Source organism: Phallusia mammillata, chromosome 8, assembly GCF_965637545.1.
Source record: "Phallusia mammillata chromosome 8, kaPhaMamm4.hap1.1, whole genome shotgun sequence".
Lineage (NCBI taxonomy): Eukaryota > Metazoa > Chordata > Ascidiacea > Phlebobranchia > Ascidiidae > Phallusia > Phallusia mammillata.
In genome coordinates, this window is record NC_137259.1 from 10,344,719 (window position 1) to 10,368,515 (window position 23,797).

A 23,797-nucleotide genomic window follows, 5' to 3' on the forward strand; every position below is an offset into this window, starting at 1 on the left:
GATTGTTATATTGCATGTAAATGCAAAGCACAGAAAAAATTTCCTGTTAATATAATTACCTGTGGCCATTGTCCAATATCAGCAATCATGGGTTTATTTTTTTCAACAGAAGTGGCATTCAGGCTGCAAATTCATAGTAATTGTTGTTTTGATATTATTTTCATACATAAAGTGACTAAACATAGTTTGTTTAGAAACTTTACAACAAGGGTCGGCAACCTTTTAGGCGACACATGCCAATTTACTTTTTATTTTCATGTATTAATGACCTTGCGTGCCAAGGTTTTTCTAAATAATAGTGATTTGTGCCAGCAGGTATCAATAAAAAAATAGAAAGCAGTGTGTTTTGTGCATGTAAGGCTGAATGTTAAGACAATGGTGTGATAAAAACTATAAAAAGCAGTGTAAGAGGTTAAATTGTTACTTCAACATAAACACGCAAATCGGTTGGCATGCCATGAAAAACAACCTCGCGTGCCAACCTTGGCACGCGTGCCAGGGGTTGCCGCCCCCTGCTTTACAAGTTCCCTAAAGAATAAATCTGTTAAAGTTTTTATCTTTCCTGATTTCTCTTATTTTCTATTTTTGGCTTTTAGTTGTGTAACGGCCATGTTTGGGATAGTACTATAAGCCTCTTAACCCCCTCTTTTATTGCTTTTTATATACACTCAGTGATTTGTAGCAAAATAAATTTGTCAGATTTTAAATATAAAATAAATGTTTCCAAACTTAAACTGTTCAAATGAAACTTTTTTTTCAATTACCACAAGAAATTGTAACTTTCAGCACTACAGCATTAACTTTTTTAACTTAATTGAGGAGCAACTCTCTTTTTTCACCCTCAGATGGACTATTTGTTTAGTACCGTCAAAGCCACAGTGCCTGTATGAACTGGTTGATAGCTACTGACATAAAACACTACCTATACATATACATTTCATGTTCTGCACTTACTTTTGCACATTAAGGTCTTGCGATGGAAGATTTTTGTTCAATTCTGTGGTTTCAAACAATGTTGCACTTAGTTCAATGCCCATATCACTGATTTCTGAGACATTGAGATCAGTTTGTGATGTAGCAGACACCATTCTTGGCAGTGGATCTGGTCAGCATAAATGAATATCATGTTATGTTGCTGCTTATGTGAGAGTTAGAATCGAGCTCAAAAGTAAATAAGAAAGCACAAAAAGATGATTGGCAACCAAGGTTTAATAATAAACTAGAAGGGTGGCTTAGCACATATTGCCCTTGCATATGCACTATAACACATATTTTCTACACTTATTTTATATTGGGTCCCATATCATCCATTGTCTTTTATAACCTTGGTTGTTTCTGCAAGCAAAAACTCATGGGTCCCCACACATGCAAAGTTGTAAATAATACATTTCAAGAGATAACCATGAGAAAGTCGGGTGTTGTAAGGTAAAACACAGTGATCGGTACTGTGCATAAATAAATATGCTTTATGGAGTACAAACTATTTAAATTGAGTCAATTTATACATTTTTGAAGGTTTTCTATTTTATGGTCTATCTGAGAAAAAAAGTGTTAAATAGTGAGAAAAAAAGCTAAAACACAACAATCAGCTCCTATAACACAATAATACAGGGTGTAATACAGGGTCATGTAACAGCTACAGGGTTGAACACAAGAATCAACACCTATAAATGGTGCACTGTACAAGCTGTCCAAATTTCATTTAATTCAGACATAGTTTGAAAAATTGAACCATTTTGGGGGTCAAGTGGGGTAAATATTGGGGCAACAGGGTAAAACACAACATTCTACACCTATAAATGCACACTCTACAAGCTGTCCAAATTTCATTCAATTCTGACATTGTTAAACAATTGACCCATTTCGGGGGGCTAGTGGGGTAAATGTTGGGGTGACAAAGTTGAAGATAACAAACAACTACTATAAGTAGCACACTCTATAAGCTGTCCAAATGTCATCCAATTCGGACAATGTTTAAAAAATTCACCCTTTTTAGGGGGCTAGAGGGGTAAATATTGGGGCTACAGGGTTAAACACAATGATTGACACCTATAAATGACAAATTCTACAAGCTGTCCAAATTTCATCTAATTCTGACACCGTTTAAAAAACTCACCCATTTTAGGGGTTAGTGGGGTAACTGATGGGGTTCAACACCCAAAAGTATAAAATATGAAATCACAATGACCCAATCAACAGTCATGTAAAATTTTATCCAATTCTGACAATGTTTAAAATTTTGACCAACTAGAGGTGTTATTAGCCACATTCGTCAATGCTTCTGACGTCATAAGGCTGTTAACACCCCCTCCCACTGGCATGTGCAATAACCTCCACCAAGCAATGCACAAACACAAGTAACATATGTCTGGTTGCCTTTATACCATCACACAAAACTAACGTTTGTGGTGCGCACCAACCACATTTTACATTTTGGGGGCTAGCGGGGTAAATACTGGGGTTATCATGACAAACGAAGCAGATGGCACATCTACATAACTATATCTACCATCTGTGAAAGTTTCATCCAAATCCATCAATTATTTCATGGCAAAAGAGGGTGGACAAACTTCAGGGAGGAAAGAAAAAAAACAAAAAAAAATCGAGTAAAATCAAGATGTGTCCCCTTCAGGGAAGGGGACCCATAATAACTGTATTACCCCAAATATTTTATACACTGCAAAAGGCTTTTCATATATTTAATGCAAGATTGGCATTGGATCCCATAGTTTTGTGCATTAAACTAGAAGGGTGGCTTAGCACATATTGTTGTTGCATTTACACTACAACCTATTTTAAAACATTAATATATTTCTTATGCTTATTTTGTATTGGGTCCCATATTAGCCATCGTCTTTTATAACCTTAGTCGTTTCTGCAGGTAGAAACTCATGGGTCCCCACACATGCAAAGTTGAAAATAATGCAATTCAAGAAATAACCATAAGAAAGTCGGGTGTTGTAAGGCAAAACACAGTGATCGGCACTGGGCTTAAATAATAATACTATGTAGAATACAAACTATAAAATTAGATTCACCCCAGATATTGTTTAAAGTATGTCCTATTTAACGTTTTAAAAAACTGACCCATTTTAGGGGGCTAGTAGGGTAACTAATTGGGTTCGACACACAAACTAACAAATATATATATGAAACCAAAATGACTTAATCAATGGTACAGCAAAATTTTAGCCCAATCCGCCAATGTTTAAAATTTCGACCACTAGAGGTGTTTTGAGCAACAACCGTTAATGTTTCTGACGTCATAGGGCTGTTAACAAGCCCCTAACTGCCATGGCGCAAAAACGTCCACCAAGCAACCCACCAACGAGTAATATACAACTGGTTGCCCTTGTAACACTATTACGCCACAGAAATCTTTCGTTTGTGGTGCCCAGTACAATACAAATACGTTTTACACTTTGGGGGCTTGTGGGGTAAATGTTAGGACTACAGGGTTGAACACAACAATCGACACCTATAAATGGCATACTCTATAAGCTATCCAAATTTCAGCCAATTCTGACACTGTTCAAAAACTCACCCATTTTAGGGGGGTAGCGGGGTAAATGCTGGGGTTATCAACAAAAACAAAGTGGTATGCACATCTACATAAATATATCTACCATCTGTGTAAATTTCACCTAAATCCATCAAACATTTGATAGAAAAACGAGTCAGACAAACTTTGGGTAAAAAACACCCATTTTAGGGGGCTAGCGGAGTAAATACTGGGGTTATCAACAAAAACAAAGTGGGATGCACATCTACATAACTATATCTACCATCTGTGTAAATTTCACCTAAATCCATCAAACATTTGATAGAAAAACGAGTCGGACAAACTTTGGGTAAAAAACACCCATTTTAGGGGGCTAGCGGGGTAAATACTGGGGTTATCAACAAAAACAAAGTGGGATGCACATCTATATAACTATATCTACCATCTGTGTAAATTTCAGCCAAATCCATCAAACATTTGATGGAAAAACGAGTCTTTGGGAAGAAAAAAAAAAGAAAGAAAAAAAACAAAAACAATTTGAGTAAAATCAATATGTGTCCCCTTCAGGGAAGGGGACCCATAATAATTGCTTTTTGAGGTAAAGAGAAAACAAGGTTTTTGCATTATTTTACAAAGGCAGTTTATTGTGATATTAATGACGAAGAGTAGTGCCTCTGTGTCAGAACTAGTCAACACAAACTGCTCTGTGAAGACTTTCACCCATGTTGTGTCAGACTAAATGTATACATTTCATACTAACATTTCACCTAACACAATCAGCTGGGTGCAGACAGCCTGTAGACCACAAAAACAGGAGTAAGAGAAAGCAGAACAGCATATAAAAGTCTGGGGTGAATGGGGTGCTTGCTGGACATTATTAAAACACAAGTAAAAACACAAAATAGTAAAAACAAAAACAATTTAAATCAAAAACTAGAATAGTAGTTTTCCTATATATTGCCAGTTTATATATACTACATCATATTTAACGATGTATCACATATACCATTTACTATATTTATAATGGATATATATTTGGCACCTACATTTCATTGGGTCCCCATCTTTTTCCTGGCACTTTATAACACAATTGTTTCTGCAAGCATAATCTAATGGGTCCCCACACATGTGCATATGCGATTTGGTAACAGTAAAAATAGGGCACAATCATTGTTAAACTGGAATAGTGCGTCGATTTTTCACTGTTTCATTTCCGTCAGCGTTCATTGTCTCATGGCGTGCGAATGTTGTTAGATAAAGATATGGTGCCGATCGCGGCAGGAGGGGTCTGTCGTTAGCCGCCATAAGACGCAAAACTGCAAGATACAACAATTGCAAACAAATCTTAATTGCACAGTGCAAAAAGACTGTCTGATAGCACGTCCAGTTATGCGTGAGGCCCAGATATTCGCTTTTCAGTGAGCAGGTTTGCGCTTTTCACACCCAATTGGGCTTTTTTCGACATGGAGTTGCGCGTTGTTTTCCAGAGGATGGATGAGTCCAAACTATTTAAACTTTTAACAAAGTTTCAACATTTTATTTCCTTAATAGCCCTTTGTTTGTTGAATTATGAAATCCGCATTTTTTGAATTATGAATCCATTTTTAATCTGCACATAGCATTCCCTGGCGCCGTTAAGTTTCTACATACCAACAATACGATTGCTTAGCTGGGCTTTTTATGTCCTTTCAGTTTGAGAAGTCACAGTACACAGGTGTAACAAATCGTGCTGCATTGTCGCTCCGCTTTCGATACACGAATAAGTTGACCTACATTAACGTTTACAGTGCAATATAACTAACATCGTAACATCTTAATTCCAACCAGTGAGAAAATGGTCCAGTGACGACTGTGTTCATGCGTGAAGCAGAGGCATTTTTCCATGCGCCACTATCGTCAATCACTCCCATTGCGTCAGCTGTGCACTTAGCGCACACAAATTTGACAAAAGACAGCATGTAAAAACATATTTGGGGCTGTAAGAGTAATTACTGAGCTGATTGCACTGAAATTTTGCCAACAAGGAGCACCCTATCCACAGCTGTTTAAAATTTCAGCAGGTTAAGTCTTGTATTTCTGACCTCATAAACATGTGAACAAACAAACAAATATTTGGGGTAAATGGGTGAAAATGGATGTATACAACTTCAAGTTACAAAATACTTTAAAATACGCTGCAATATACCAATCAAAAAAGAATGAAACTCCAGAATCATTTGCTTTAGTAAGTGTAGCCGTTTCAAAATTTCACGTTTTGGGGGCTGTGGGTGAACCAATTAACTGTATATTTCTTCAATACTCACCTATGGTTGTTCCATCAGGTGCTTAAAGGTTTTTGTTTGGGTAATACACTGTTATTTTTACCAAATCTCTTTTTAGAACAATTTGCGTCAACTGATTTTGAAATAAAAGCACTGATTTATCACAGAAAATGTAGATAGATCAGTGATCATAGATATAAGGTGCCTAGTAATAGAGGGAACGATGTCATGCTAAACTTTAGTTTGCCATGACATACAAAGACTAATATCTGGAGCATTTCTTGTGTAATGAAATGGTCGAGGAAGTATCCTTTCTCTGTGTTTTGTATCAGATATTGTTGCCATCGCAGATTTGGTTAACTTGATCCGTTCTTTGAAGAAAAAAAAAATTAATAAGTGCGCAACTTCTCTAATTGTAACTGGTTTCTCTTGCGGCGCAAATTGAATGTAACTTCAATGGAAATAGTGTGTTGCATAAAAGTTTCCGTAACATCCACTAAGGCTAGTATCAAATAAAAGTTTTTACTAATTAATACTTAATTTTTTTTACCTTATTTAAACCACTCTTTGTTAACTAAACTATTTAAAGAAGGCTTTATTATACAAATAAAGAACATAAAATAATGGACAAGGAAAGTAATAACAAATGGCTGCGCATGAGAAAAAGCACAAAAAAAAACTTTTATTTATCATACCTGAAGGTGCAGAAAAACTTGGTATGTTCTGTTTTACATGTTCTCTCTTCACATCACATCTAATAACACAACAATTGAAACAGTCAATAATAATTTTACTTTAAGATATCATAACAATTTTTGAGCTAAAAAGTTTTTTGTAGGTGGCTAATTCATATTTCAATGATTAACCCCATACACTATTTTCTATTTTTCCTCACAATAAATATTTACCTAATTTCAGTTACCGTATTTTACGGACCATAAGGCGCAACTTAAATCATTTTTTTTCCTCATAAATTGATCGTGCGCCTTATAAGCCGGTGTGCCTAATGTATGGACCAAGTAGTGCTTTATTGCTTTGTTTAATGAGCTTTATACGGTAACCCATACTCCTTAAAATACGTTGCGTTCTATAGCCCGGTGCGCCTTATGTATGAACAAAAAACTAATCAAAGCAATTTATTGACAGTGCGCCTTATAATCGGGTGCGCTTTATGGTCCGTAAAATACGGTAAGTGATCTTTACATGCACAATACAACAAAGAAACAAATAGTTTTTCCACAACACGGCTTACTAATTCGTCAGATTTATTTATGCAGGGTTATTAAAAGAAATTGTTTATTTCTTTTTTTAGAAAAGTTTTCAATTGTTTCAAATCATACTTTAGACACAAAACTTGACTAAAACAAAGTCTTAAACCTCCAATGAAACTAGGTATATTGTTTTTTGTTCTTCTTTATCATTTAATGTAAAACATCCTATCAATGTAAAAACAATGTGGACAAAAAGTTTCAAAGTATGGTTGAATTTAAACCAATCTTTTGAGTTCATTATTTGCTGCTTTTTTACTATTCTACCATGCTAATGATGTACAAAAAAACTCGACAAGCTTGACCGTTTAATGACCTTTTGAGACGGTTTTAAATAGATTTAATCACTTCTAAGATATAAAACCTTCGCTAAAAATTAAAATATGCATGCTAACTTAATAAAACCACATAGCATTACTGCGCTGATGTCTAATCATCAAAAAGACTGCATTGTAAAACGCCCTTTCACGTGTCAAGCAGCGTTCTCCCACTATGCATTAAATTGCCACAATTGTAAACCAGTGAATTACTCACTTGGGTTTTACAGTTTACACATATTATGGGCTGTAAAGGTAACCATTTGGGTTTAAAGAGTAAAAAAATGGGTGAATCGAATAAAAAGCTGAAATTTTTTTTAAAATGCCTCAGATTGCAACAACCAACAATTTATGGAACTCCTAGATCATGTAAAAACTAGTCAGTAAAGTTGTTAAAAAAATGTTTTGGGGATTGATGTGGATGACCTGCTGGGTCATTCGGGGTTAAACTTCAGGATTTGGATCAATAACTAAGATCTGTGTAAATTTGAATAAATTTAAAACAGAAAAAAGAAAAAAAGTATGCTGATACGGACAAAAACAAATATGTGTCCCCTTTGGGAAAGGGGACCCATAATTAGCCAGCATTTTGGCTGGTGTAGAAGCATCAAATAAACAACAAAAAATACATCATGAGTGCAACAAGGTAGTAGGTGTGCTGGCATGTCAATTTTTCTATGAATGTTTATGAGTGCAACTGCTATAACACAGCAAGGATAGTAAATGGTGCTTTCTATAAAGTGTTCAAATTTCATTTAATTCAGACATTGTTTATAAAGTTTACCTATTTTAGGGGGCTAATGGGGTAACCAATCTGGCTGCAGGGCAAAACTTAACAAGGGACACCTCAAAATGACATATTACATAAACCGTGAAAAGTTTATCCAATTCAGTCAATGTTTACAAATTACCCATATTTAGGGGTTAATGGCGTAAAAGTGGGGCTTACAGGATAAAACAAAACAATGGACACTTTAAAATGATTTATTCTCTAAACTGTCTAAATTCCATGTAATACTGACATTGTTTAAAAAAATCGGGGTTATCAGGACAAACGAAGTGGGATGCACATATACATAACTATATCTACCATCTTTATAAGTTTCAGCCAAATCCATCAAACATTTGATGGCAAAACAAGTCGGACAAACTTTGGGAAGAAAAATACCCATTTTAGGGGGCTAGCGGGGTAAATACTGGGGTTATCAACAACAAAGAAGTGGGATGCACATCTACATAACTATATCTACCATATGTGTAAATTTCATCCAAATCCATCAAACATTTGATGGGGGAAAAAGTCGGACAAACTTTGAGAAGAAAATAACCCATTTTAGGGGGTTAGCGGGGTAAATACTGGGGTTATTAACATAAACAAAGTGGGATGCACATCTACAATAACTATATCTACCATCTGTGTAAATTTCATCCAAATCCATCAAATATTTGATGGAAAAACGAGTCGGACAAACTTTGGGAAGAAAAAAAAACAATTTGAGTAAAATCAATATATGTCCCCTTTAGGGAAGGGGACCCATAATAATACTTGATACCAGGTACTTGCCCCAGCAAAAGAAAAACATACATAAACAACATGTAATAAAATCAAGCAGCAATAAAATACCTTAGAGATGTGTTTTCATGTTCTTCATGTTGTGTCATGTTTTTGCTGGATACCTAAAAATTGCTGCTTCTTTTACCCAATAAACTATAGTATACACATATTTGCTTATGCAACAATACATAGTGTCATCTTAGTTGACTTTTTATGTTGTCATTAAACTACCACTACCCCAAACAACTAATATACTTTATCTCCCAAATTCCCAAAAGCGTTCAAGCAAAGTTTTATACAAATAATTAACCCACTAGTGGTGGTTTAAATAGCAACTGTCTCAGCTTCTAATGTAATAAGACTTAACACCTCCCTAACAGCCATCTTCTAAATTACCACAACTTAATAAAAGTAGATCACTGACATAAGATACATAACATATGTTTGAAAACCTGTGATTATTACAACACAGGAACTTTGTTTGTGGTACCAACCAGCATACAAAACATTTGAAAGCGGTTTAACACTTGGCCAATGGGGTGAGCACCAGATAACGGGATAAGCACCAGCTAAAAGGGTAAACACCAGTTAAACGCAACAGATGGCACATTAAATGACTATATCTAACAGGGAAGCAATAATTGTTGTTAACTGCGACTATGTTGACCTACGGAAACCTTTTGGCGGTGTCAGGGTAAAGCCAATAGTAACCTCTTTATGGGATTTGCGACATTCTGTTTATAGCGTTGTGCAAGAACAACATGTTGCCATCCAATGGCATGACATCAATTGTTAAGAATGAAAAGGTGTGTATCACAGAACCAATTAAATATGTTTTTTGGGCCTGTGAAATCAAAGTTTGTGAGGGCAAATTTAGATACTTATCTTTTAGGTGTATGAATTTGAGAAAGTTTGAAACACTGTTTTTTGCATGTTGGGGAAACAAAAATACATTGAACAGAAAAATGTGATAATGAACCAAAATTAATCACACAAATGTTTGCATTCATGCTGGTTGGGTTAACATTAAAATCATACATACCAAAACAAGAGAAGGTTGGCCTGTTTGCTTCTGTGTTTTTTCTACAACAAGATATGTTATTAAAATTCTGCTTCAATATTCTGTTTTTGGAAATAATGAGTTACCTGGCCATATAAATGATTGTCCCCATTGCATGCTGGAATTAGGTAAAGATCTGGGCTTGCCTCTGTGTAACTGATCATTTCTATAACTAACAATAAATTAAAATTCACAACAAAATAAGAAAATTTATTACCAATAGAATTTGAACAAAAATATTGTATCCATCCAAAACTAGAAGGGTGGCTTAGCACATATTGCCCTTGCATATACACTATAACCTATTTAGAAACATTAATGTATTTTCGACACTTATTTTCGACCCCACACATGCAAAGTTGTAAATAATACATTTCAAGAGATAACAATGAGAAAGTTTGGTAGTGTAAGGTCAAACACAATGATTGGTACTGTGCATAAATAAATATGCTGTATGGAGTACAAACTATTTAAATTCAGTTCATTCATACAATTTTGAAGGTTTTTTCTATTGTATGGTTTATCTGAGAAAAAAGTGATAAATAGTGAGAAAAGAGGCTAAAACACAACAATCAGCTCCTATTAATAGCGAATTGCACATGACTGCTGGGGGCTAGTGCAGTAAATGATAGAGCTACAGGGTTGAACACAAGAATCAACATCTATAAATGATACACTGTACAAGCTGTCCAAATTTCATTTAATTCAGACATTTTTTAAAAAATTGAACCATTTTGGGGGGCTAGTGGGGTAAATATTGGGGCAACAGGGTAAAACACAACATTCTACACCTATAAATGGTACACTCTACAAGCTGTCCAAATTTCATTTAATTCAGACATAGCTTGAAAAATTGACCCATTTTGAAGGGCTAGTGGGGTAAATGCTGGGGCAACAGGGTAAAACACAACATTTTACACCTATAAATGCACACTCTACAATAGTGGTTCCCAACCTGGGGTTTGTGGACCCCCAAGGGTCTGTGAGATGGTTTTAGGGGGTCCATGTAGGCAAACATTGTTTTGTACCATTAACCAACAGTCAAATATTTGTAAGATTTCAAACCGATTTAACAATCATGCATACAAGTGCAGACTGTGTATCACACCTTAAATGGAAAAAATACTTCTTTGTGATTGTTATCTCTATTGTGACAACACAACACACATGAACAATAGAATTTATAGTGCTTTGTTTCAAGTTTTGTACACTAGAAAATGTATCTCTCTGTTGCGTTGACTTCTACGGTACGGAACATCATTGAGATTTAAGGACTGTGAAAGTTTATTAAAATGCTGCTTAAAAATGTGTAATACCGTATAATGCAAAAAACAAAACAAAGAAAGACTTCCAGGAAATTATGTTGGGGGTCCGCAGGTGCATAAAATTTATAAAAGGGGGCCGTGACTACAAAAAGGTTGGGAACCACTGCTCTACAAGCTGTCCAAATTTCATTCAATTCAGACATTGTTTAAAAAAATCACCCTTTTTAGGGGCTAGAGGGGTAAACACAACAATTGACACCTATAAAAGACCAATTTTACAAGCTGTCCAAATTTCATCTAATTCCGACACCATTTAAAAAACTCACCCATTTCGGGGGTTAGTGGGGTAACTGATGGGGTTCAACACCCAAAAGTATAAAATACGAAATCACAATGACCCAATCAACAGTAATGTAAAATTTTACCCACATCTGAATGTTTAAAAGTTTGACCACTAGATGTGTTATTAGCAACATTCGTCAACGCTTCTGGTGTCATAAGGCTGTTAACACCCCTCTAACTAGCATGTGCAAAAACGTCCACCAAGTAATGCACAAACACAAGTAGCGTATGTTTTGTTGCCTTTATTACACTATTACACCACAGAAATCTTTCGCAGCAACATACAAAAACGTTTTACACTTTGGGGTCTTGCAGGGTAAATACTTGGGTTATCAAGTCAAACGAAGCAGAGGACACATCTGCATAAATATATCTACCATCTGTTAATTTTTCATCCAAATTCACCAAAGATTTCATGCCAAAAGAACATGGACAAACTTCACCGGAGAAAAAAAAACAAGAAAAAAAAACTGAGTGAAATCAAGATGCATCCCCTTCAGGAAAGGGGACCCATAAATACTATTCACTAGTGATGTGCAAAAAATGCAAGTATCTGTTTGATAAGTTGGCCTGTATTATGCCACATAAATGAGTGGATGCAAAACAATTACAATTTTGAGAATGTGTTTAATGCTTCTTGTGTCAAAACCACACGAAAATAGGGATGTTCAAAGCAGAATATCGAATCCGAATCTGACTGGATTCAAATCCATTTTTGCTGTTTATATAGGGTAATTGGAACCGATATAAAGATGTGCTTTTATGGTTTGTAAAATGTAAACACATGCGTTAGGTTTTAACGTCACGTTAAACCCCAGATAAACATAAAAATGTAGTGAGTAAACGCTGTAAGGTTGAACTTTTGCAGAAGCGCAGGTAGTTTAATAGGGATTTAAAATCCTAACCACCCATTGTCCAAACTTTGTTTGCTAGGGTGCTTGTTTTTTTGGCAGCTGTTTTAACTTAAACGTTGTACATTTGTCCACTAGGGAGTCTATGTCAGTCCTCTACCACCAAACAAACCAAATTACCTCAGCAACATAGTTACTCCTACTGAGGGCAATAAAAACCACTAAATAAAATTGTTAGGCATTAGCTTTTAACTGTTGTGCTAATTTCTCCATGACTTTGTACATTTTGGGGCATTTCCCAGTGTTTTTCTTTGTTTTGATTGCTTATTTTTTATTCAGAATGAAAAATATGTTTGACAGTGTTTTAAACTGCTTTGCTTTCATTGTTGTTAAGATTGGTGATTAGTAATCACTGATTACACAGCCAAAATAATATAAGAACTGGATTCGATATTCTAGATTTGAAATAATTATTCTAGAATACCCAGTTATTCTACTTTGAACATCCCTACAATGGGAACCTCTTTTGCCTTATATTAAAAAAATATTTAATTTAACTTACAGTTTACCCGTTGCATTGTTAATTTTCATCTGTTTTTTAGCTCTTGATGCAAACACAAGACTTTGACTGTGATGAGTGGAAACATTTTCTGGCAAATTAATTCTTGAAGAATTACATAGAGTTGATTCCAATCTATAAAAAAGGTTTGTAATACCTTGGTCATCATAAATAATCACCCAATGAAACTCATCAACTGGTAATTTTAACTTAATAATTTAGTTATAGAAGTATGTGTTAAAAAGGCAATGGCATCTAGAGAGATACAGATAATATTACATGTAATTACAGATATGCATTTTTGTAACCTAAATTTATTACGTATCTATCTGTAAAAAATAAAACTTCCTAAACACAGATGGATTGTACCCAATGAAATGATTGCACTGCATCATATGTTAGCACCATTTTTATATTTCTTACATTGGAGACCTGTGGGTTGATGGTTTGACCAGTCATGGTCAAGATTTAAGGGACACATCTGTAGGTACCCATATATTTTACAACACACTTTTGGCAAGTTATGTTTGACCCTTACCTTGGTAAAGGTGATTGGCGTGAAGATTCTTTGCTAAAAAAACAAGTAAAAATTGGGTAAACATACTTCATGATGCACACAATTTTATCAGTTTAGTTGTTTTGCAAAATATGTTAATTTGTTTTGGTGTTTCTTTGTGTATAGATATATTTATACTGTATTAGCTACTTTTTCACATACCTATTTTTTGTGGAAGAAGTCCAAGTATATGCTCTATTGGAATTTATAACTTGATGACAAAGCTTGACATCAAATTTGGCACACATGTAAAAACTGTTTTGAACCCTAGTTTGTTTATGGGTATTTTTGTGCTCCCAGTTCGTTTCATTTTCATCAAATCCATGCGAGGAAGGCATTTTCATTTCAGCAAATCCATGGGAACTTTGTAGTGGAGTATTAGCTGGGGCTGGTGTAATTTCAAGTAATGAGCCTCTTCAAAATAAAACATCAATTTCATCCATTTGTACATAAAAGTGAACAGATAAAATAATTAATGTTTTTACATCAAGTTTACAACTCAAACACTTCTTTGGTTGTAATAACCCAATGATACAGACAAAACCAGTTAATAAGGATTCCAGTTGCCAAGCGTTTTGACCCAATTAACCATTTTACTAGATTGCCCCAGCCTAGATAAGGTTGTTATGAAGCTCATTCAAGGCAACAGAGATGCCTCCTAGTCCGAAAATAAAGTAAATCACTTTTCCTCAAGAACACAGTTTTTTAAACAAAATTGTCCTCAGTATTACAATACACATTTAAAGTAACCTCTTTTATCACTCAATATTTAAAAAAATGGCTGTGGGTCTTTAAAACAGAAATTTACAATCAAGTTCATCATCCCAAATAATTGTCTTTACCGATTCACCCAATTACATTTATTCAACTTATTTTCCTGATAAATCATAGGCAAGACTAACCGATTTGGGGTTAACCAGTTTCATCTGAACCAAAAAGGTAGAGCTACTAACACCATATCGAGAATCACACCCAAAAATCGATTGGTTATATCTCAAAAAATGCTCACGGTTAGGGCTATTAGGGTCAGGGTAAGGTATTAGCACTTAAAATTCAATAAAACTAACCCAAAAAAGTAGGTACTAATGTAAAAATTTTAAAAACTTATTTCCCAACCCATTTATAGCCGCTAAATAAAAATTCAGCTCTTTACGCCCCCTTGTGAAGGCAAAGTTGTGATTCTCGTTGTGGTGTTAGTAGCTCTACCGATCAAAAAAGGTAATATTCTGCTTTGGCCCCATTAACAGCACTTTATCAAACTACAACTGCTCATGTCAGATAAAATCTACAAATACTTCATCCAATATTTAATGCTACCTGTTGAGAGGTTCCCAGTGAAACTTTTGCATGATGTTTTCATCATGTCTTGAAATGGTTGTGGGTGTATCAAGTTTATTAAAAGGTAAAGATTTTGTAAAACAGTTTTGTCCCAAGTTGAGGATGGATATACATGGTAACACATCTAAGTAACAGTATATAGTGCAAGTTGGTAATTAAATTGCATGTTAATGTTTTTAGTCACATGTAAAATATACGTATTTCACACTTACCATCAATAACTTTCTTGTCACCTTTAATAAATTTATATTCTCTGCAGAAACATAAATTACAAATATTGGAACTAAAAGCATTTTATTTTGAAACAAAACACATAGTTTTCCACATACATTAAACTTCAGTTGATACAGATCTTCGCCTAATCTGGATAGTACTTAAGGTGCAAATGGTTTGCAATGATATTTTTTACAAAATGCACCAAGTAATCCAAATTATTTACTTTGCATTTTTGCTTGGTCAAAATTGCTCTTTATTCATCTTCTAATTTTGATTTTTACTTTAAAGACAATTTAAACACCAAATCACATTGCAGTTATGTCATAGTTTGTGACAAAAGCTTTATATTAGCTAATTATGGGTGCCCTTCCCTGAAGGGGACCCCTTTTTTATTTTACTTGATTTGTTGTTTTTGTCTTGATAACCCTACGCTAGACCCATAATGGGTGATTTTTTCAAAAAATGTGTCTGAATTGGCTTAAATTTACATAGCTTGTAGAATATGCCATTTATAGGTGTCAGTTGTTGTGTTTAACCATGTAGCCCCAACATTTACCCCATTAGCCCACTACGTTGTTGGGCACCACAAACGAAAGGTTTCTTAGGTGTAATAGTCTTATAAGGGAAGCCAGGCATATGTTACTTGTGTTTGTTGATTGCTTGGTGGGTGTTTTTGCACTATGGCAGTTAGGGGGTTGTCAACAGCCTTATGCCATCAGATGCATTTAAGTTGTTGTTGCCCAAAAACGATTCTAGTGGAAAGAATTTTAAACATTCGCTGTTTGAGACAAAATTTTACAGGACTGTTAATTGGGTCATTGTGTTTTCATATATAAACGTTTGGGTCAAAAATCAGTTACCCCACTAGCCCCCTTGAATAAGTGAGTTTGTTAAACAATGTTGGAATTGGCTGAAATTTAGATAGCTTGTAAAATGTGCAATTTAGGTGTTGATTGTTGTGTTCAACCCTGTAGCTCCAACATTTACCACTCTAGCCCACTGAAAGTAGTAGATTTTTTAAATACTGTTTATATTGAATAAAATTTGGATAGCTTAAAGAATTTGCTATTTATAGATGTTGATTTTTGTGTTTCACTCCTATAGCTCAAACAATTTCCCCACTAGCCCCCTAAAATGGGTGAATTTTTTTTAACAAAGTTCAAATTAAATTAACTTTGGACAGCTTGTAGAATTTGCTATTTGTAGGTGATGATTGCTATGTTTTGCTCTATTTTACCACTATTTACCCCTTGAAATATAACTTCAAATAGGACAAAATTCAAACAATGTCTGAATTGAATCAGATATGTACAGTTTGTACTTTTAATAACACCAAACTTTTCATGGTTATCTCTTGAAATGCATTATTTTCAACTTTGCATATGTGGGGACCCATGAGTTTCAGCCTTTTGCCCTTTATATCAGGTAATTGTAACCAATATAAATATGTGCTCTCGCCATTGGTAAAATTTAAACACATGCGTTATGTTTACCCATTATGCCGGTCCCAAAAGACATTGAAGAAGTCGTCGGTGTCATGTCAGTGGGCATTTGAGACTAGAAAACTGGCTTTCTAATATACTTCCATAATATATATTCTGTATCATATTTACCAATCTACCATACACATAATTTGATCTACACATATGATTGTGTTTGCAAGCAAAAACGAATGGGTCCCCACACATGTGTTAGCGCAGATTTATGGTAAACAAATGTTCTGGTTATGTTTGGATTCCAAGGAAATCTGTACTTTTTGCTATTTTTTTTTGCTTTTACTTTTTGCTAGCTCCGATTCTACATAAAACGCATAAAGGTTAATATATGGCGGAACAACACAAAAGGAATAAAAGTTAAACTATCAAGATCAACAGACTGAGTTAGAAAAACTGCATTTAACGTGCAAGTATAACCTCATTCTGACCAACAAAAAAGCCTACAATTGTATGCTGTAAACCAAGCTTGTTTATTACCCGCTGTGCATTGAGCTGTAAATCAGTGAATCACACCCCTGGGTCCAGAGTGATAGTGTTAAACTCCATCAGAAGATTTAGTAAACTTTTTAACACATATTTAAGGCTGTAGGCCTACGGATAATCACTTGATAGATTTGGCTGATATTTTAAATAACAAACGAGCAACTCAATGTTAAACATTTTAGCACATTACGGCTTGTATTTCTGGCCTAAAACTAAAACCGATTATTTAGGGGTTCAAGGGGTGAATCCATTAAAAAGTTTGAAAATTATTTAGAATACCTTACATTGCACCAACCAACACAGCATGAAACTCCTAGATCAGGGGTGGGCAAACTTTTCAGCGCAAGGGCCGCATTCAAAATTTCTCAATTTTATGGGGCTTCATAGTATATTTAATGCAAAATGTTAACATAGTATGTTTCCAGCTAAATACAAACATGTTTGTTGTCACTTCATTGAGCGTACAAACATTGGTTGAATTGCAATAATTGTAATTGTTTTAAAATAAACAGGAATTTGTTGCAACATAGACTACACTACAATTTTTTGTTAATAAATTCTTTGCGCCAACATTAAACAATGCGAGTCGCTTTTAGTATCCATCTTTTTTAGGAGTTGTGCGGGTCTAAGTTAACAATTTTGAAGGTCGGTTTAATGTCCGTTTGCAAAGTACTGCAACGACCTAAACTTGTTCCAAAGTGACCAAAGGTTTGGCATCAACACTGCAAAGTGGCTGTATTTAAAAACATAAATCGCTTCTATTTCCTGCCTTTTACTTTTATTTCCCCGCTGTAACAAATAACTTGACAAACTACAGGCTAAGGCAGGTAAAAAGTATCTGTGTTTAGTCTCAAAGTATGGAACGGGTACAGATACTGCATATGGCATAGGTATCGGCAAGTCACACTCAGGTATCTTATAAAACTCTACGTCTATGCCTATGCTCATAATACTACTTAGCGTTTCGCGGTAACTTTCTCGTTCAAGTTTACTAACATTTGGCGGGCCGCATGAACTCCTTTGCCAGGCCGCATGCGGCCCGCGGGCCGTAGTTTGCCCACCCCTGTCCTAGATTATATACTTTACTCAGTAAAGCCGATTTAAAGAAATTACGTTTTGTGGGCCTGTCGTTGAACCGATGGGTCATTCGGGGTCAAATTTAGGTTAATAACCAACAGGAGGATCAAATTTAGGTTAATAACCAACATCTGTCAAAATTTAAATAAATTCGAAGCACTCTTTCTCGACCGAACGCGTATAACAACCATGTTTTAAAAATTTTACGTTTTGGGGGCCTGTGGGTGAACTGCTGGGTCATTCGGGATCGAATTTCAGGAAAATCAAATTAGGATAATAATAACTAACATCTGTTAAAATTTAGATAAATTCGAAGCACTCTTTCTTGACCAAACGGATATAACAAACCATGTTTTAAAAAAATTATGCCTTGGGGGCCTGTGGGTGAACCGCTGGGTCATTCGGGGTCAAATTCGAAGCAATCGTTCATGACCAAATACGTATAACAAACCAGTGTTAGACAGAAAAAAGAAAAAAAATACGGACAAAAACAATATGGGTCCCTTTCATGGAAGGGGACCCATACTTGTTGCACATTTCATCATGTGATTATGTTTATGCGATGGGCTTTGCAACGTCTTGCCGGCGTTAAACTGTTTTCTGACTTTGATAACAAAAAAAATCAACAACCAGGGCATTATGGTTAGGCAGCAACTAGATGGGAACATCTGTTAATATATATAACACAAACAGTGATGCCAAAACATATGACGTTTGGGTCATTTCTTAACTTCAGACAAAATTTCGAAACCCCTAGTAAATGCTGCAAAGTTCAACTGTTGTACTGCAAAAATGCAGGTGCTTACCATACATACTCGCAGATGGGTCGCAATTTTTTCCTTAAATTTTTTTTTTAAATATAGGTGCGACCAATCCGCTCGAAAATTGAAAGTTTTCGGCTATTGCAAGTACCGTATTTTCCGGCTAATTAGCCGCTTTTCAGGACCTACGTTTTCGACATAATTTTCTGGAGTCGGCTTATTGGGCGGATAAAACGTATTTATTCGAGTATGACGCGCAAAATTTTATGCTAATTTTCAATGAAAAAAATTAAGGGTGCACGTTATAGACGCGAATTGTAGTGGAAATGTGCTATTGCCACTGTGGTTCTATCGAATACGGGTGCATGCGCTCGATGCGAAACAGTTTCATGAGCGCACACACACATGCGACCGCTCAGCGTGCATTGGATTTTCCCGCTTTTGTTGAGGCATTTTGTTTCAGTGCAGTTGTGCAAAGCTTTTTCCCAGTGGTTTACTTTGTTTTGGATGGTTCTTGTTTTACATTTTAAATCAGTGGTTCCCAACCGGGGAGGAATTCCTCCCTAGGGAGGAATTTTAGGAGTTCAGGGGAGGAATTTCATAAAAACTGTAAAAAAAATTTACATTGGAAATGTTACACAATATTTTTGTACACACATTATTATGTCCATTATAATTTGGACCCGGTTCACATTTGGAACCGGTTGTAAAGGATTCTGAAATGGACATCCCTAATTATAAGGTCTATTTCAAATTGCTATAATTTTTTATGTTAGCCTATTTGTTTTTCGTCTTATGGGGAGGAATGAATAGTTCGAAAATGGGCAAAGGGAGGAATGTAACAAAAAAGGTTGGGAACCACTGTTTTAAATGAAGAAATATTTTTTATGGGGTATTAAAGCAGTTTGCTTTTATTGTTGTCAAGATTAATGATTACCGTAAACAACCGATGATATAAGACTTGCATTCAATATTCTGGATTCAAAACAATTATTCTAGAACACCCAGTTTTCGACTTTAAACATCCCTAATGGTGGGGCTGCAGCAATGGTTCTCAAACGCGTCTCTCAGGGTCGCATGCCGCTCCCAACCACTTATTTTGCGGCTCCCACGAAACCTCAGAAAACCACCAAAGATTGCTATTTTAGCTTTCAAGGTAATAATTAAGTGATTTTCTCAAGATTTCGTTTTTTGCGGCTCCCTACACATTTAAAAAACAACCATTTAGCCCCGACTATTAAAAAGTTTGAGAACCACTGGGCTACAGGGTAAAACACATTAATCAACACTTCAAAATGGTGTATCCTATAAATTGTTAAAGTGTTGCTTAAAAAGTTTACCCATTTTAGAGGGCCAGTGGGGTGACTAATGGGGTTTCACACCCAAACTAACAAATAACCCAACCACAATGACTCAAACTATAGTTCTACAAAAGTTTATCCAAATCAGACAATGTTCACATTTTTTGACCACTAAAGGTGTTTTGAGCAGCATTCGTCAATGCTTTTGACATCATAAGCTAAACTACAGAAACCCAGCAATATACAAACACATATGTCAGGGGCGGGCAACATACGGCGGCGCGATTTTGAGCGGCCCGTAGACAGTTTAAGGCAGGGGTGTGCAACCCGCGGCCCGCGGGCCACAATCCGGCCCGCCAAGCCTGTTAGTGTGGCCCTCAACAACACTCTGATTCAGAGCAAGTAAAAATGCACATTTTAGTAAAAAAATCCCCGCTAGTTTTCAGTAAATCTCCTAAGTTGCTACACGTAACAAGAATAAGCTAAACCAGCGCATGAAACTTAATTCACCCAGACCTATGGTCTTCTATGCGCACTAGGTGGTGGTTGCGTATCTATACCGAATGTGACGTAATACATCTCATTGTCTAGTAAACAATTACTTTGTTGTCAAAGGCATTGTTGCGGCGCAACTTACTTGTAACATTTTCAAGTTGATTTTAAACGCAAAATAAAACAAAACGCAGGGGTGTGGAAATAATATCGACATGATATTATAACGCAAGCCGCACCAACAGTAGCGTAAAAAACGTGTAAATACGGTACATGAAAAACATTGTGTGGCCCTCGCTTGATGTCTGAAATTGGTTATATGGCCCACCGACGAAAAAGGTTGCACACCCCTGGTTTAAGGTCTTACATGATAATGTGGCATGCGGCCACAGTCTGCCACAATTCCCCCTATATGCTTACTGTGTCAAATTATAGTTGTAACGGACAGTAGCGCTCCCCAATAGCAAAAAACTTTCCCGCCGTTGTTACCATTGCACCATAAGTCCATTGTTACGTCATAACTGCCAGCCATGTGTGTGGCCTGCTTTAACGGTTTCCTTTGTGTCCACATGTGTAGCAGGGTTGCCAGGTGGCCTAAAAATCGGACAAAAAAACAATAAATTGGCCTAATTTTACATGCTGTGTCCGACACCTAAAAATCATTAGGACATTTAGTTTTTTGTCCTAATATGTCCGAATTTTGCTGATTGAATAACTTTTTGTCTCCTTCCTATTTTTTGAAGGTTGCAAACCCTTTTTTACGACAAAACGTGGTTTAAAAGTGCAACTTGTTTTGGTTAGTATCTTGTTTATGACATTAAACACAATTGTTTGCCAGTGAATGTTTGGCCATTGTTGTGTACAATGCAATTGTACTGTAATATGTGGTTATCTAAGGTGATATGAAGCAACAAGTTACCGAAACATTTTTTAAATGTTGCGAAACCAATGATAAACGCTACAGCAAGGTGTTGCAATTGCCAACTAAATATTATTTCAAACATATCGTTTTTTTCGAACATGGAAAGTTTGTTGGGCTTTAAGTTTGGATTTCAGTTCTTGTGGTTGCATGCATAAGTGACGTCATATTTTACGTCCGCCACTTTGCAATTTTGTATAACTGGTCGCTTATGAGTGTAGGGAACGTAAACACACAAAAAATGGCAGTTGGCACCTCGATATTGATACCTTGTTAGCAATTATACGCTCTGTTTTTTTTGTCCTAAAATGTCTGATTTTAAGACAAATACTGTCCGAATCCAGTCGACAGTACCTGGCAACCCTGACGTGTAGTTTAGTTAGTGTTTCAGCAGTATCTAAGTCTGTGGTGTATGCATTAAATTTGCTGTGGTGAATAATTTTATGTTATATCAGTTAGATTGTTAAGACTGTATTGTATTTGTGATGTTCTTGAATGTATTTGGTTTGGGTCGTCAAAATTCCGTTTTAAACACTGGATAAATACGCAATTAATGTATCAGTTCAGGAATCCGGCCCGCCAAGTACTTCATTTTCCCATATCAGGCCCGTCGACTGGAGAAGTTGCCCGTCCCTGACATATGTATATGTTCTGTTGCCTTTAGGACACTATTGCACCATAGAAACCTTTCGTTTGTAGTGCCCAGCAACATACAAGACGTTTTACACTTTGGAGGCTAGCGGGGTAAATACTGGGGATATGAAGTCACACGAAACAGATGACACATTTGTGAAAGTTTCATCTAAATCCACCAAAGATTTCATGCAAAAGTGTATAGACAAATTTCACCGAAGAAAACAGGGAAAAAAATGAGTAAAATCAAGATCAGAGACTCATAATAATACAGCAGAGTAAAAGTTCAATTTACTTACCGAATAAGTTCTTTTCGGGAATTAAGTAATGACTGTCTCATTGTTTTCCAGCAAACAGGATGCTGACATAATTGCAAATTACAAAAAGAATGTTCTTTTTCAAAAAGCATGCTCACAAAAGACAGTAAATTCTGCACAAATAGTTTTTGCTTGCAATATGTTGTTTAAATAAAGGCTGTGGAAAGTTCACTACATTAGACTTTTTTATTATTCAATAGTTTGTGCTGAGCAAATATAAAGCATCTGTGGTTAAGTTATTAGACCATGTTTTTGTAACTATTTTTGCATGCAGAAACTTTGGAGATTCTCACATATGCAAAACTACACATTTTATGAGGAAACATATGAATGTTTTGTGATGTGGGTTCAAAACAGTGATAAAATTAAGGTAAAACTATTCAATAACATATAGAAATTGTTTAAAGTTTGACCCATTTTAAGTACTGAGTGGTAAGCTCAAGTCAAGTAGATACACTTTATCAGTATGCTGCATTAGACAGTTAGCGATTTTGCAAAATATGTGTGCACATATGCACTTGTTAATTACCACACAATATGGTAAAATGCAAGCATCCCTGTTCCCAGAAAGTCTACAAGAAGAAAAGGAGCAATTTCCATATGATGAGCTTGTGGGGTAATCGCTGGGGTTCCACAGCCAAACAAATAAAATATCAGCATTTACAAAACTTTTACACCACAAAAACTTTTCATTGGTGTTAACAGGCAGCATAAAAAACATATGAAAACTGTTCTAGGGCTAACAAGGTAAACAGCAGGCTCATAAAGTTTAACAAAACAGATGGTGAATCTAGATCAGTGCTCTTCAACCGGTGTGCAAAATATGTATAGGGTGCACCAGTATGAAAGTGTATACAAGGGTGCATCACAAACTTTTAATGAACCATTAACATTTGTCTTTCAGGATATTAGAAAAAAAATGTAGGTTTCAACTGATGCATAAATGAACCTTTGTATTTGTTTAAAATGTTCATGTCTCACACTTTCAGTGCAGATTGACTTTAATTTCTGTCAAAAGTTTTGATCAGTGTGTAAAACTTCGGTAGCACCGCTCGGTTTAATTGACTTGATGATATGCATAATGATTTTTCATATTGCTTTTTACCTCAGTTTACCTTTTAAGTAAACAGGGTGCATGAGTTTGTCACAACAACTTTAAGGGTTCATCAACCTAAAAAAGGTTGAAAAGCACTGATCTAGATGACTAATGTATCTACCAGCTGTGAGA

At 35.6% G+C, this 23,797-nt stretch overlaps 1 protein-coding gene across 1 annotated transcript in view; it reads right to left on the reverse strand.

Moving 5' to 3' along the window:
• The window catches only part of LOC145203958 (uncharacterized), a 34,944-nt gene extending 12,065 nt beyond the window's left edge, over positions 1-22,879 (reverse strand). The window contains exons 1-13 of the mRNA XM_080076344.1: positions 22,552-22,879; positions 15,087-15,127; positions 14,854-14,998; positions 13,699-13,950; positions 13,519-13,551; positions 12,984-13,115; positions 10,050-10,135; positions 9,946-9,986; positions 8,973-9,025; positions 6,459-6,517; positions 6,021-6,134; positions 955-1,102; positions 60-123 (exon numbers count right to left, since the gene is read on the reverse strand). Of these exons, the coding sequence (XP_079932470.1) occupies positions 60-123; positions 955-1,102; positions 6,021-6,134; positions 6,459-6,517; positions 8,973-9,025; positions 9,946-9,986; positions 10,050-10,135; positions 12,984-13,115; positions 13,519-13,551; positions 13,699-13,950; positions 14,854-14,998; positions 15,087-15,127; positions 22,552-22,661 (1,278 nt within the window). The 5' untranslated portion in view covers positions 22,662-22,879. The remainder of the gene's footprint in view (positions 1-59; positions 124-954; positions 1,103-6,020; positions 6,135-6,458; positions 6,518-8,972; positions 9,026-9,945; positions 9,987-10,049; positions 10,136-12,983; positions 13,116-13,518; positions 13,552-13,698; positions 13,951-14,853; positions 14,999-15,086; positions 15,128-22,551) is intronic.
• Positions 22,880-23,797: the final 918 nt, after the last annotated feature.